The 15695-nt window shown below is 39.2% G+C and overlaps 1 protein-coding gene across 2 annotated transcripts in view; it reads left to right on the top strand.

Annotated features, from left to right (window-relative positions):
* The window catches only part of LOC126480968 (acylamino-acid-releasing enzyme-like), a 119990-nt gene that overhangs the window by 91914 nt on the left and 12381 nt on the right, over nt 1-15695 (top strand). For both annotated transcript variants that reach the window (XM_050104402.1, XM_050104410.1), the window contains exons 11-12: nt 10426-10646; nt 10739-10818. In XM_050104402.1, the coding sequence (XP_049960359.1) occupies nt 10426-10646; nt 10739-10818 (301 nt within the window). The remainder of the gene's footprint in view (nt 1-10425; nt 10647-10738; nt 10819-15695) is intronic.

The raw sequence follows: 15695 nt of genomic DNA, 5'->3' as shown, positions 1-15695 counted from the left end.
AATGTAGTCTTGTTTATGTGCAAATAATTTTCATACGACTTAACGTCCTTGATTTCTAGCTTCCACAACAAAATTTTGTTTTAATTATCTTGCTGTGAAATCCAAAGCTTCATCCATGTATGTTTCCTTTTCTTTTTGTTTTTTCTGCTCATCTTCCAAATGCGTTAGCACACTGGACTCGCATCCGGGAGGCCGACGGTTCAATCCCGCGTCCAGCCATCCTGATTTAGGTTTTCCGTGATTTCCCTAAATCCCTAATTCGCTCTAGGCAAATGCCGGGATGGTTCCTTTGAAAGGGCACGGCCAATTTCCTTCTCCGTCCTTATCTAATCCAGTGAGACAAATGACCTCACAGTTTAGTCTCTTTCCCCAAACAACCCAACCCAACCCCATCTTCCAAATACAAACACAATACAGTTGTAGTACACACAACTGGAGAGCATGGTAACAAGTTGTGATCTGCCATTCTGAAACTCTGACAAAATATTGAGTGACAGTGTAATATCACCTTTTTGTGCCCTGTCAAAGATCTTTGTCCAGTATTTGATCAAATTTCTTTTTCCAATAAATTTAATAGGGTAAAGGCCCATTACAGACAAACCTGTAACACTCATAACCTTGTTGATTCACTTTTGTGTCCCTTGATGTTGGGCAGGTGTCACACAGTTTTCATTTCATTTAAATTTGGATCAAAGGAATCACACTTCATGTGTTTATTTTAAATGAATTATTATTTGTTTATGAGACACATTAATGCAGTGAGAAGTGTCATGTTTTGTACTTGGCTCATTTTATACTTTCACTGTTAAAATCTGTTCAATTTCATACGTCATTCTGGTTAATGCTCAGAAAAACTTACTCAAGTAGTTTATTTGATGCCTTCCACTCATTAACGTTTTTTTTTTTTTCAATTTTACAATGTTTATGTGGTCCATTAAATAGTTATGACCTTAATTAAAGGACATAATCAGGAATGCTAAATGAAATCAAAATAAAATTTACTTACAAGGCTTCATTCCTCTGTGCAGTTAAAACAAACTGCTTTGTTTCAAAATTCTGTTCTGTTGGCAACCAGATGGTTCCACCCTGGTGATTACTCGGTCACTGTAAGGATGTTGGACACTGTGTGTTCATGTTGTTCAAGAAGACTTACAAGGAGGCCTCCTTACATCATATGGCCCAAATGTGAGAAATTTTATTATTTAAATTTTACAAAGAGGCCAACTTTTTTAGCTTTTTCCTTTCGACTGATGCGACCTGTTCAAATCATTGTCAGCAAAGCTGTCCGCTAATCAAATCATGCTGCAGGATGAGAGACTAATCAGAGCCATAGGTGAAAACTGTATTGCTCCTCTGTTCTCAGATGTCACCAGAGTAGACTGTAAATGGCGTAGTCTTCTTTACATTTGCATTTCCTGTCTCCTCCGAGATGGGTCTAGTGCTACGGGAGCTATCTTCTTGTGTCGTCTTGGCAATCCTGACCAAGTAGCAGAAATTATTTGAAGGAAGGACTCAGATGATTTTTACTGTTTATGACATTCTTAAGATGATCTATGTAACTGAAGTTATGAAAAGAAAATATTTGTTGTTATTGTGTTACAGCAAGAAAAAGCACAGTTTTTGGTACATGGTATTTAATACAGTAACACATAAGGTACAGTTTGTGTGTAGCACTGAATGCATTGACTGGGCAACAGTAATACAGTGCAAAGAATAGGCTGAGAACTCATTTGTGATTGCGTAAATAATGCTGTTTTTCGGTGGGCCATCAGAGTGCAGTAGGGGGCTGACCCAGGTTGCCTCTATAAGCAGGCCTGTGAACTGTATAGACATGTGCTCTCTGAAATTGCAGGCATCTTGAATGAAGTTACAGTTGAAGTTGACATTTTATCATATTGTTAACTTCAGCTGTGAAGTTAAGTCTAGGACATGCAATATTCCATATCAGCCCCCCCCCCCCCCCCCCCTCGCACTCTCTCTCGGTGCACTTAGTGAGCTGAAAAATAAAATACTGGTTTTGTGTTTGTCATTGTTCATTTACTTTAAATTAATAATGCCACATTCTAGCTCAAAATATCCATCATCTTTGTTGTCACAAATGAAAGCTGACTGTTGTCACACTCTGATCTTTCTTACCTGTATATCCATAAGTTGTGTGGGTGGCTATTATGAGGATTTCCAGGCAGCATTCAGGACAGCTGATAACAGCCATATGATGTCAGAGACATTCTTTAATAACAGCATTACCCAGACAATACATGTGTATTATGGCTGTCAACAGCCAGTATCCAGCTGTCCATCACAACTGAGCATCACGGAAGAAGGATGATTGTGATTTTCATTCAGCCAACATTGAAATATATAACTAATCTCTTCTCCCTGTGAGAGTTGGATTTTGTGTTGCCTGTACATTAAAACAGCTGTAGAAGAAATTGTCTTTCATCTTTTTTATTGAAATTTTGGTAATAGGAATATTTACCACTACTTGGAAACAACTATTTTAATCCAGCTTCAGCACAGGAAAAGGATTATACTTCCATTGGTAGTTACCACAGCATTAGTCTCAGCTCCATAGGGAAGAACGCATAGTCATCTGTGAGGATGATTCAAATGGAAACCTTAAAAGTGCTGTAATCCTTTTAATTGTAACAATAAACAAAAACTTACACATCATTTTTTGACATAATCTCCCTGACTTGAGTGCACATATTACACAACTTCGGAAGTGCGTAGTTGCCACAATGAAAGAATTCTTTTGGTCACATATGCAGCCAGATGGGCAGTGCAGTTTTCACCTCTTTGTCACTTCTGAAATTCCTTCCTCCCATTGTTTCTTTGAGTGTACCAAACAGATGGCAGTCCCTAGGACTGAGATCTAGTGACTGAGAATGATGTACCAGACACTCGGATTTAATTTCCTGAATAATCTCAACTGTCTTATATATGTATATAACCAGGGTGCCTATTCTGTATCTTTCCACCGTTGTGCCGATCGTTTTGGTACAAAAGAGCACCGAACGGTCTAATACTCGAATTCGAGTCCCTGCATTATTCAGTATGCATTTCGGTTGTGATACTGTTTGGGTATAGAGAACCGAAGCGCTGTTGTCGGTTCGTGTCGCGCAAGCCAGTCAAAAGCAAGCGATCGCAGATCCGCACATGCGCACTGCAGCGCGCACAGCGCCATGAACACAAAGGAGCTAGTAGACAACACAGGCGCGCTATTCTTCCAAGTACCGAAAATTGCGTTTGCATTGCCATAAGGCATGATGCCGCATTCCATCGAGCTGACGTGCCCGCCTTAATCACCCTTGCCTCCTCCTTAACAGTATCAGGCGCAGTATATTAATTTCCATGATTCTCAGATGAAATGCATAAAAATTTTTACATGTTCCATGCATGCATAATAACGATAGCGTATTTGACTGTATTCTGCAGATTGTCGTAAATGCCGCATTATGTCATCTTATTCCCAGCCACACTGACATTGTGTTTTGGATTTTACGTTTCGGAAAATGAGTTAGGAATAGTGTGTAGTACCACATTGTACTAATACATCTATAAAAACACCCGAAAAATTGATTCTGAGAGTTTCAAAGAATAAGAAGATAAACAGAATGTGGTTATAACTCACTCCTAGAGATCCAAATGATTAAGTAGCCTACTTCCCTGTATCATACGTCAACGGTTTGGGTCTTAAAAACAAAACTGAAAAAAAAAAGGAACAAAAAAAGCATTTTTGAGAGCTCTTGCAGTCCGTTGAAGTTTATAACATGCATCTCATGAATGAAAATGTTTCGTATATGGTGCTACAGTCTAAAAATATTACGGCAGAGATCTTTCATCTCTGTCTAGTGTGGTTGAGGATTCGATCGCAGATAAATAATTGTGCCAAGCAAGATTATGAAGATGACTGCTGCTAGTTACATTCCCAGTAATTTAAGTTGTGCTCTTAGATTTCTGTCTGACCACATACTCAGAAATCGCTACGTATTTGGAAAAAATGGTGAATTATTTCAGACAAGAAAAAAATATAAAGGTCACTGTCGGTTGTTTCACTCACAGCAATTTCATCTCCAACAATTTCATATTTCGTATTTTAAACACACACAAATCACGAAACCATTACTGAGGAAGTGCGCTCTTACATGTAAGTAATAACGAATATTTCAGAAAAATATTAACTTAACGAATAACAATGTCTCAGAACGTGCTGCATATATGTAGAGGGAAAAAATTTTTTTTTGCATCCAACCGTGCGCGAACCCATGTCCTTCCGTATCGCATTCCCGCGCGCTAACAACTTGGCCACGCCAAACAACAGGAATGCAGTGCTCAATTCTTGTAGTATTGTGCAGAGGAAAGCAGGCTGACTTCGTTGCCAAACGGTGCTACGTAAGTCATAAATGCGTGATAGTTTAGAAGGTTTCCAATATCAGGCTTCACATAATTGCTTTCCATTGTTACTTGAAAGTTGTAAACACGTTTTGATAATTACTAACTAACCCATTTGTGGGGAAAAAGTACACAAGGGCACTAGTAATGTCAGTTCATACTCATGTAATATACCTAAGCAGAACCGATGTCTTCATATTTAATGATCCTTAAACTCTTGTTTGCATAAAAATAACACATTTTGAGAGAATATAAACCGAAAATGTTTCTTTTTTTCTTCTCTTCTCTTCTCCTCCTCTTCTTCTCCTCTTCTTCTTCTCCTCTCCTTCTCCTCTTCTCTCTTCTCTTCTCTTAATCCACTTGCTCAGCACATACTTATCCATCTGTCACATGGTGTAGCTTGTTGAAACCTCGTCAGTACTAAGTCATTTTCAATATGAGTTCAGAAGGTGTTAATGTAAGCTTGATAACCAATCCTGGCAGATTAAAACTGTGTGCTGGACCAAGAGCGGAAGTTTTATATCAGCGCACACTCCACTGCAGAGTGAAAACCTCATTCTGGAAACAGCCCCCATGCTGTGGCTAAGCCATGTCTCCGCAGTATCCTTTCTTTCAGGAGTGCTAGTTCTGCAAGGTTCGCAGGAGAGCTTCTGTAAAGTTTGGAAGGTAGGAGACGAGATACTGGTAGAAGTGAAACTGTGAGGACTGGGCGTGAGTCGTGCTTCAGTAGCTCAGATGGTAGAGCACTTGCCCGCGAAAGGCAGAGTCCCGAGTTTGAGTCTCGGTCGGGCACACAGTCTTAATCTGCCAGGAAGCTTCAATTCCACAATTGCTTGCACCCACATCCGTATCCCTTGCCTGACCATCATTGGAACATTTGTTCAACAATGTTCAACAATCATCAGTAGCAATGAGGCCATTTGAGATCTTTATGAGAGACAAGCTTGATATTTTACAAGTTGATAGAACAAGGTACAAAGCCAGCTGTGGAATGGGGGAACCCCCTTGTTAACTTTAGAATTATGTGGTCAAGGTTAACTTTAGAATGAAACGGTGTAGGAAGGCTTGTTCCCCATATGACATTTCATTTTCAAAAAATAAGTTCTATGACATTTTTAAATTGGCATCTGGATTTTATTTGTGTTTACACAATTGGGACCATGCAGGGGGCCTTTATTGGATACTCTGTTGTGTTCCCAAAACATATCCCCAGAATAAGACCCTGCAGCAGTTTTCTATCTATTATGTGGATTTATTTGCTGACCTGAGGACACTGGAATAAATGAAATGACATTTTGGGTAGAAATTCTTCATCTGCTCGTATTGCCGTTGTGCCTTACTTCTCATTGGATAGATGTATGCAGCAGACAGGCTTGTACAGAACATTGAGGGTACACTACTTTTGCAAAGGTAGGAGGAGGAGATCATTTTGTATTAGATCCAGGGGCAAGTGGGGCTCTGGGGTAAGCTTGCTGGGTGGCTGCCTAGAAGCCCTCTCCAATCTGCTTCCTGCTTAGCCCTCCAGATGCCAAATACATGACAAGAAAGGCAGTGCTTTTGTGGGAGACTCGGTGGTTGGAAGTGAGAGGCAATAGCTGCAGTCATTGAAATCTAAAATATAATAATAATAATAATAATAATAAAAATATTAACTTCAGTCATTAAACAGAAATTAATGACACATACAACACAGAACAAAATTATAAATGAAGAACAAAAAGGCTGTTGCAAAGGAGCACGAGGATGTAAAGAGCAACTGATAATAGATGCAGAGGTGACATATCAAGCTAAAACTAAACAAAGGTCGCTACACTACGCATACATTGATTACCAAAAAGCTTTTAATAGTGTACCCCACACATGGTTACTACAAATATTGGAAATATACAAAGTAGATCCTAAATTGATACAGTTCCTAAACATAGTAATGAAAAATTGGAAAACCACACTTAATATCCAAACAAATTCAAATAATATCACATCACAGCCAATACAGATTAAGCGTGGAATATACCAAGGAGACTCATTAAGTCCTTTCTGGTTCTGCCTTGCTCTGAACCCACTGTCCAACATGCTAAATAATACAAATTATGGATACAATATTACTGGAACATACCCACACAAAATCACACATTTGCTATACATGGATGATCTAAAACTACTGGCAGCAACAAATCAACAACTCAACCAATTACTAAAGATAACAGAAGGATTCAGCAATGATATAAGTATGGCTTTTGGAACAGACAAATGTAAGAAAAATAGCATAGTCAAGGGAAAACACACTAAACAAGAAGATTACATATTGGATAACCACAACGACTGCATAGAAGCGATGGAAAAAACGGATGCCTATAAATATCTAGGATACAGACAAAAAATAGGAATAGATAATACAAATATTAAAGAAGAACTAAAAGAAAAATATAGACAAAGACTAACAAAAATACTGAAAACAGAATTGACAGCAAGAAACAAGACAAAAGCTATAAATACTTATGCCATACCAATATTGACCTACTCATTTGGAGTAGTGAAATGGAGTAACACAGACCTAGAAGCACTCAATACACTTACACGATCACAATGCCACAAATATAGAATACATCACATACATTCAGCAACAGAAAGATTCACATTAAGCAGAAAGGAAGGAGGAAGGGGATTTATCGACATAAAAAACCTACATTATGGACAGGTAGACAATTTAAGAAAATTCTTTCTAGAACGAGCAGAAACTAGCAAAATACACAAGGCAATCACTCATATAAATACATCGGCTACACCACTGCAATTTCATAACCACTTCTACAACCCTTTAGATCACATAACATCAACAGATACAAAGAAAGTAAATTGGAAAAAGAAAACACTTCTTGGCAAGCACCCGTATCATCTAACACAGCCACACATCGATCAAGACGCATCTAACACATGGCTAAGAAAAGGCAATATATACAGTGAGACAGAAGGATTCATGATTGCAGTACAGGATCAAACAATAAACACCAGGTATTACAGCAAGCATATTATTAAAGATCCCAATACCACAACGGATAAATGCAGACTTTGTAAACAACAAATAGAAACAGTAGATCACATCACAAGCGGATGTACAATACTAGCAAATACAGAATACCCCAGAAGACATGACAATGTCGCAAAAATAATACATCAACAGCTTGCCTTACAACATAAACTTTTAAAACAACACGTTCCTACATACAAGTATACACCACAAAATGTACTGGAGAATGATGAATACAAATTATACTGGAACAGAACCATTATAACAGATAAAACAACGCCACATAACAAACCTGACATCATACTCACCAATAAAAAGAAGAAATTAACACAACTAAGCAAAATATCCATACCCAATACAACAAATATACAAAAGAAAACAGGAGAAAAAATTGAAAAATACATCCAACTGGCTGAGGAAGTCAGACATGTGGCATCAGGATAAAGTTGACATCATACCAATTATACTATCAACTACAGGAGTCATACCACACAATATCCACCAGTACATCAATGCAATACAGCTACATCCAAACATATATATACAACTACAGAAATCCGTAATTATTGATACATGTTCAATTACCCAAAAGTTCCTAAATGCAATATAACACATACCGTACAGTTAAAATGAAGTGACGCTTGATCAAGGTCCGTGTCACTCCATTTTTAACCGGACTTAACGTCTGAGAAAGTGAAAGAAATAATAATAATAATAATTAATAATAATAATAATAATAATAATGTTGTTGTTGTTGTTGTTGTTGTTGTTGTGGTTGTGGTCTTCAGCCCTGAGACTGGTTTGATGCAGCTCTCCATGCTACCCTATCGTGTGCAAGTTTCTTCATCTTCCAGTACCTATGGCAACCTACATCCTTCTGAATCTGCTTAGTGTATTCATCTCTTCGTCTTCCTCTACAATTTTTACCTTCCACGCTGCCCTCCAATGCTAAATTTGTGATCCCTTGATGCCTCAGAACATGTCCTACCAACCAGTCCCTTCTTCTCGTCAAGTTGTGCCACAAACTCCTCTTCTCCCCAATTCTATTCAATACCTCCTCATTAATTATGTGATCTACCCATCTAATCTTCAGCGTTGTTCTGTAGCACCACATTTCTTAAGCTTCTATTCTCTTCCTGTCCAAACTATTTATCGTTCATGTTTCACTTCCATACATGGCTACACTCCATACGAATACTTTCAGAAACGACTTCCTGACACTTAAATCTATACTCGATGTTAACAAGTTTCTCTTCTTCAGAAACGCTTTCCTTGCCATTGCCAGTCTACATTTTATATCTTCTCTACTTCGACCATCATCAGTTATTTTGCTCCCCAAATAGCAAAACTCCTTTACTACTTTAAGTGTCTCATTTCCGAATCTAATTCCCTCAGCATCACCCGATTTAATTTGACTACATTCCATTATTCTCGTTTTGCTGTTGTTGATGTTAATCTTATATCCTCCTTTCAAGACACTGTCCATTCCGTTCAACTGCTCTTCCAAGTCCTTTGCTGTGTCTGACAGAATTACAATGTCATCGGTGAACCTCAAAGTTTTTATTTCTTCTCCATGGATTTTAATACCTACTCTGAACTTTTCTTTTGTTTCCTTCACTACTTGCTCAATATACAGATTGAATAACATCGGGGAGAGGCTACAACCCTGTATCACTCCCTTCCCAACCACTGCTTCCCTTCCCAACCACTGCTTCCCTGCCCCTTGACTCTTATAACACCGTCAGTAGTTCTAATGGAATGTTGTCTACTCCCGGGGCCTTGTTTCAACTTAGGTCTTTCAGTGCTCTGTCAAACTCTTCACGCAGTATCGTATCCCCCATTTCATCTTCATCTGCATCCTCTTCCATTTGCATAATATTGTCCTCAAGTATAATAATAATAATCTTTTTCTTCTTCTTCAACAACAACAACAACATCAATAATAATAATAATAATATATAGAGGTTGTCACAGTTAGCAAGGGACATAACTGTTAAAGCAGGCCAGACCACTTGTGCCAATCATGCCCCACACTTACTTGGTGTGGGGCAGATGTAATGGTGCTGAACGGAGCAAGTGCACATTTTGGAGATCATATTAGCCTGCATGAGATCTTTGCACTTGAGTATTGTCCTTCTGGAACACTAGACGTTTAGAATTGGTCTATGTTGTTGCCACTACCATATTCTTCATGGTAGTAGTTGCTCGACTTGATTGCATTTTCAATTTACCTTCACTGATGCGAGTTCAGAATCTTCGTATGTCTGTGATCACAACTTTGCATAATTCGTCCCTCCTGTTGTGTCTTCATCAAATTATTTGAGGTGGGCTGCAAAGTGATGAGGTGCAAGAGCAAGCCTGATGAACATTGCACTTGCTCAGAGACCACCTAGATTGTACCTGACTTTGGAATGCAACATTGGTCCAAATTTGTTCTGCAGTCACCATGTGGTCAGCAATGATTCCTTGCCTGTTATGGCAGTTCAGTCCCTGAATTTGTATGCTGATGCTGTTCAGAACCAGGATGACATACATGTGCAACTCCAATGGGCAATTAATAAAATGTGTAACACCATATGTCCAACACATTGAGCAGTTCTTTTCAAAGACTATACTGCCTTCTTGCAAGATGATAATATATCATCACTGGACGTAAATTTCTTGCAGGAATTGTGTTAATTGATAATGACATGGGATGCCAACAATATTTACAGATCTATTGTGATCCCAGTGGATCATTTTTCAGCAGGTCAAATAAAGTTGTTGTTATGATAAGTATTTTCATGTGGCTTCTACTTCGTTCACAGCATGCTCCTACGAATGATTGCCTTTTCCGTCCTCTCATCAGATGTTCAGTTTTCCTACTTTTGTTTAATGGCTGGTAATTGAAGTAAAAACTGAATGTTGCAAGAGTGAGTGAGTTTGTGAGTGTGTGTGTGTGTGTGTGTGTGTGTGTGTGTGTGTGTCTGAAAATTACATTTTCTAAGAAATATTTTTTTCAGGCTTTGGTGTGCTGATGGTGAACTTCAGAGGTTCAGTTGGAGCAGGGCAAGATAGTGTAGACTCACTGCCAGGCAGAATTGGTGATGCTGATGTCAAAGATGTACATTATGCAGCAACTGAAGCACTGAAACAGTTTCCTTTCTTAAATCCTGAAAAGCTTTTTCTGTTTGGAGGTTCACATGGTGGTTTTCTAGTGACACACGTCAGTGGACAGTATCCAGTAAGTTGCAAAATAAAAGCATGAATTGTGGCATTTATAAGGAATTAATGTTCCAGCAGTGTGTGTGTGTTTGCTCTTTTTTGTTATTACAGAAAGACTATAAAGCAGTTGTGGCAAGAAATCCAGTGACAGATGTGGCAGCAATGTTTACCGTCACTGATATTCCAGATTGGTGAGTTTCCCAACTGTGACATTATTGGGGGAAAAAAAAAAAAAAAAAAATGTTTTGGTGTATAGATTTTAAACAGATCAAAATTTTTATTTGTGATAATAATGTATACAGTAGAGTCCCATTAATCCGAACTAATTGGGTCTGGACCTTGTTCAGATTACCAATTTGTTCAGATTAGCCGGAATTACGGTGATGAGTTTCTAGAGTGAAGTACACCAAGCAGATAAGTAGGTACACCATGGTTACAAACGGGAACAAATCTGGGAACAATGGCTCACTGTCACTCCCTGCCCTTGTTGTTGTATATTGTTGAGACTTTTGTAGTGCCCGAGTCAGTGCACTGCCAGTTGGATCCCAAAGCGCTTGGTTATGACAGTTATCGATCGCTGGCATGCGTAACAGTTGTATTGTATTCGTTCAGGTGTAAGTGGTGTACGTATTTTCTTCATGAGTAAACGGAAACATATAACATTAACTTTCAAAGAAAATCTGAATGCTTTGAAGCGGATAGACAGAGGAAATCTGAATGCTTTGAAGTGTATAGACAATGGTGAGAATGTATCTAAACTGGCGACAGAACTGGGTGTAGGTAAAACAAATATTTATGATTGGAAGAAGAACTGAGTGAAGCTTGAAGAAGACTTTGAAACAGTCCCAGTATGATGAAGTGGGTGAAGCTCTTTTCCTTTGGCTTATATGAGAAAGAGAAAGGGGAACTTCTTTGAGTGGAGCACTGGTTCAGGAGAAGGCTGTTTACCTGAACAAGTTAATGAATGGTGATGAGTCTTTTAGTGCGAGTACGGGTTGGTTGGACAGATTCAAAAAAGTCATGGAATCCATCAGCTAACAATTACTGGAGAGAAGCTTTCTTCTGACCGTGATGCAGCAAAAGAATACTTGGCTGAGTTTGAAAAAATGACAAGAGAGGGAAAGTATTCTCCCCAACAAATTTATAACGCTGATGAGATGGACCTTAATTTTAGGGCATTGCCAACAAAAAGCCTGGCATCAAAAGTAGAAGACCATGCTCCTGGTTTTAAAATGTGCAAAGATTGTGTGACTTTATTAGTGTGCAGCAATGCTACTGGTAATCACAAGCTACCTTTAAAGCTGATCGGCAAATCTGCTAGGCCCAGAACTTTTAAAAACTGCAACATGAAGTCCCTGCCCGTATATTATCGTAACCAGAAAAAAGCCTGGATAGATGGTAAGCTGTTCAGAGAATGGTTTCACGGCCAGTTTGTTCCTTCTGTTTGACAGTTTTGTAAGGAAAATCATTTTTCTCCCTGCAATCCTTTTGATTGATAACGCACCATCTCACCCCAGGACAGAGGAATTATGTGATGGAGAAATTGTGGCGATGTTTTTGCCACCAAATGTTACACCACTTCTACAGCCGATGGACCAGGGCGTACTGCAAACATTAAAAATGATTTACAGAGTACAACTTTTAAGAATTCTGATCCAAGATGATAGCATTCCTCTAGTTGACAAAATAAAAAATAACAATGTGAAGGATGTTGTTTATTGGGCTGCTGAGGCGTGGCAGAATATTTCATAAAATACTCTGAGAAAATCGTGGAGAAAACTTTGGACATCTCTTGAATTTCAGGACAGCCTGGTTGAAAATGAAGAGGAAAATCTACTACAAATGATATAGACAATCCCTTGATGTGAAGAAGCTAGTGAAGGAGACGTAGATGAGTGGATGGCAGCAGGTGGGCATATGTGGAGAACCTTACTGACGCTGATTTAGTTGCTGCTGTGAATCAAGACCAGGAAGAAGTGGAATGCTGTGATGGAAGTGACAATGAGCTTGAAAGCAATAAAGGAGAGCTGGTGCCACACAGCGACGCAGCAGAAGCCCTTGATGTCGCACTACGTTATTTGGAGCAACAGTCCACTGCTACTCCTGCTGATTGGATGTTTATGAGACGATGGTGCGACTATGCATCATATAACAGACTGTCTTCATTATGCCAAAAAAGAATGACTGAGTTTTTGTCGTCTAAAAAGTAGAGATAAAAAGTCCGCTCTATTTTAGTAAGTTTGACAGGTTTTCTTTCATTGTTATGTATTGATTAAACCTAATGTTTTCTTGCCAATTTTTCTAATACATGTTTTCTGTACTCTGTAAATTAAAATAGTGTGTATGTGCAGCAGTTTACCACACAGTTTTCCATACTTAGACTGACATTTTTCATGTTCGGATTACTGGGACTCCGCCCCATTTGGAGGTGCTGTAATCACTTGAAGCAGAACAGAATGTGGATCTTTACAGTGTACTAGCATTACCATTGGTGACAGGCCTGGTTCATAACCACTTATTGCATTTTGAAGAGTGCCAGAGGATCAGTACGCTTCCATGCACTTTTAAGTCTTTTACATTCATTTAATTAACTCAGTGTCTTAAGTATTTTACTTGGAGAGTGCAGCCATGAAATATTTTTACACTGTGCTGTTGGCTTAAATTTCATAGACTTAGTGTGCATATACTGTTTGGCAGAGACAGTTCACACAGTGTCGCAGCCTATAGATACCTGCAAACCTCAACTAACACTGCTGAACCTTTCTGCTGGACCAGAATGGAACCATAGAAGCATAATTCATCTGTGTGCATTCATGTGTTCTGCTTGTTCGCTGGTGGTCATTTTTATGCAGAATGCTTTGCAGTGAACACATGATGGATTGTAAATGATATAGGTTATCTCACATGTAGCTGTGCTTCGATGTTACAGATTTTGCTGGTGGTAGTGATTGGGAGTGGCTCGGGGAAGTGGTTGTTGGTGGGTGCATGTCTAGGGCAAAGATAGTCGTCTGAAATCTTACATGATTTGACAAGGATGTTACAGATTTTACAAGGATGACGAAAGGCAGCTCTGGGTGGTGTGGGGAGGGAATAAGGGAAGTTGATATCATTTCATGACTCAACTTGAGAAAGTCACAGCTCTGGTTGAGTAATCTGTGATTCTAGAAGTTGGTAGTACTGTTTGTTTATTTGTGTATTTCTAGGCTGTACTGAGAGTTGCACTTATTAAAGATAATTGCTGGCCAGTCGATATGCTCTTTTGTGAATTTAACACGTTTCTAAAATAGATGTTCCTGACTGTGGAGATAGAAATGGATTTGTGTTACAGCATTGATGTCAGTGAATATAAAGTTTTGCAAAATTTTCAGATAAAGAAAAAGTACTGTTGATTGTTAAGAGAATTGCATTTTCTTTTGCAGGTATAAAAGTTTTGCCCTGAAAGTAATGTCAAAAAGTCTATAAAAAATTAATTTATTGATCAGAATGGAAAAATGCATCAAAAATATTCAAAATAGGGCCCCCACATCAATAATTTTAGCCAGCAAGATTTACAAGTGTTGCAGACACAAGGGAAGACCCACATTGGAAAGTCCTGTGGGGCCAATGCAGTAGCAGGTGTTATTGTTGATGGTTTCAAACCTGTCTCCTTTCATGGGTATCTTGAGGTGAGGAAACAAAAAGTAGTCTGCCGGAGTGAGTCTGCACCAGTCCCACTTCTGCTCAGTCTTACTAATCTTGTGGCCAGCATGCGACCTCGTTGACGAGCATGCGTTGCCATCTGTGGTGATCAGATACTCTGTAGAAACATTTTGGCAGCAGACTTCTCAAGTTTGATTGCATACTGTCATCAAATTGAATGCTGCATCATGGGTGGAAAAGGACCTGCAAACAGAGGTTCACGTAGGGAAATGTCCAAACTCTTTGGTAGCTTGTAGATAACTGGAATTGTTCATGTTTGGATATTAACAGCCCCAATCAACGAATATGGACGGATAGACTGTGCTCTGACCAGTAGGAGTGTCAGGATAGAACTGGTGATAATACATTTCTGTTGAAATCTTGTAGTGATATATACAGTCAGGAATATTATTAAATTATAATTTCATTACATTTTTGTTCAGGAAGTTAAGAAGTTGTTTATAAAATACTGTTACTGCTGGAATCTTTTATGGAACATTTTCTTCTGTTTCACGCTATATTGTAAAGGATTATTTAGTTTATGTAGTGTACACGTAAATAATTTGTACGTACAAAGACGACTGCATATATTCAGTTCAGCTAGACTGTTTCAGTAAAGAATATAAAGAGTAAACATTTACATATAGCGTCAATTACGACTCTGACTAAGATACATTTAGCCTGCTGGGTTGGCCGAGCGGCCTAACGCACGACTTTCCGGAGTGGGAAGGAGCGCCTGGTCCCCGGCACGAATCCGCCCAGCGGACTTGTGTTGAGGTCCGGTGAGCCGGCCAGTCTGTGGATGGTTTTTAGGCAGTTATGCATGTGCCATGGTGAATGCGGGCTGGTTCCCCTTATTCCGTCTCAGCTACACTATGTTGGGATTGCTGCGCAAACAAGTTCTCCACGTACGCATACACCACCATTACTTTACCACGCAAACATAGGGGTTACACTCGTCTGGCGTGAGACGTTCCCTGAGGGGGTCCACTGGGGGCCGAACCGCACAATAACCCTGGGTTTGGTGTGGGGCGGCAGAGGGGTGAAGTGGACTACGGTAGTCGTCGTGGGGGTTGTGGACCACTGCGGATGCAGCAGGGACGGAGCTTCTCTGTCATTTCTAGGCCCCCAGTAACATACAGTACAGTACAATACAAGATACATTTTTATTCAATCATGATCACTCAAGACATGTGCACAACTGGTTTCCACAGGCAGCCATCTTCTGATGTTTCAGTGTTGCAGTAATTATCACCACGTGAGTCAACAAAAAGCAGCAAAATGTCAACCCAGAGGATGTTTAAAAAATGTCACATCTTCCTACAGTAGGTAGTATTAGTTAAAACTAGAAGAAAACTTCCTATAATTATGCATTCGGAAACCAGTACCT

Source organism: Schistocerca serialis, chromosome 1, assembly GCF_023864345.2.
Source record: "Schistocerca serialis cubense isolate TAMUIC-IGC-003099 chromosome 1, iqSchSeri2.2, whole genome shotgun sequence".
NCBI classification, from domain to species: domain Eukaryota; kingdom Metazoa; phylum Arthropoda; class Insecta; order Orthoptera; family Acrididae; genus Schistocerca; species Schistocerca serialis.
The sequence above is the reverse complement of the archived record's forward strand: the minus strand, read 5'-3'. Positions and strand labels throughout refer to the sequence as shown.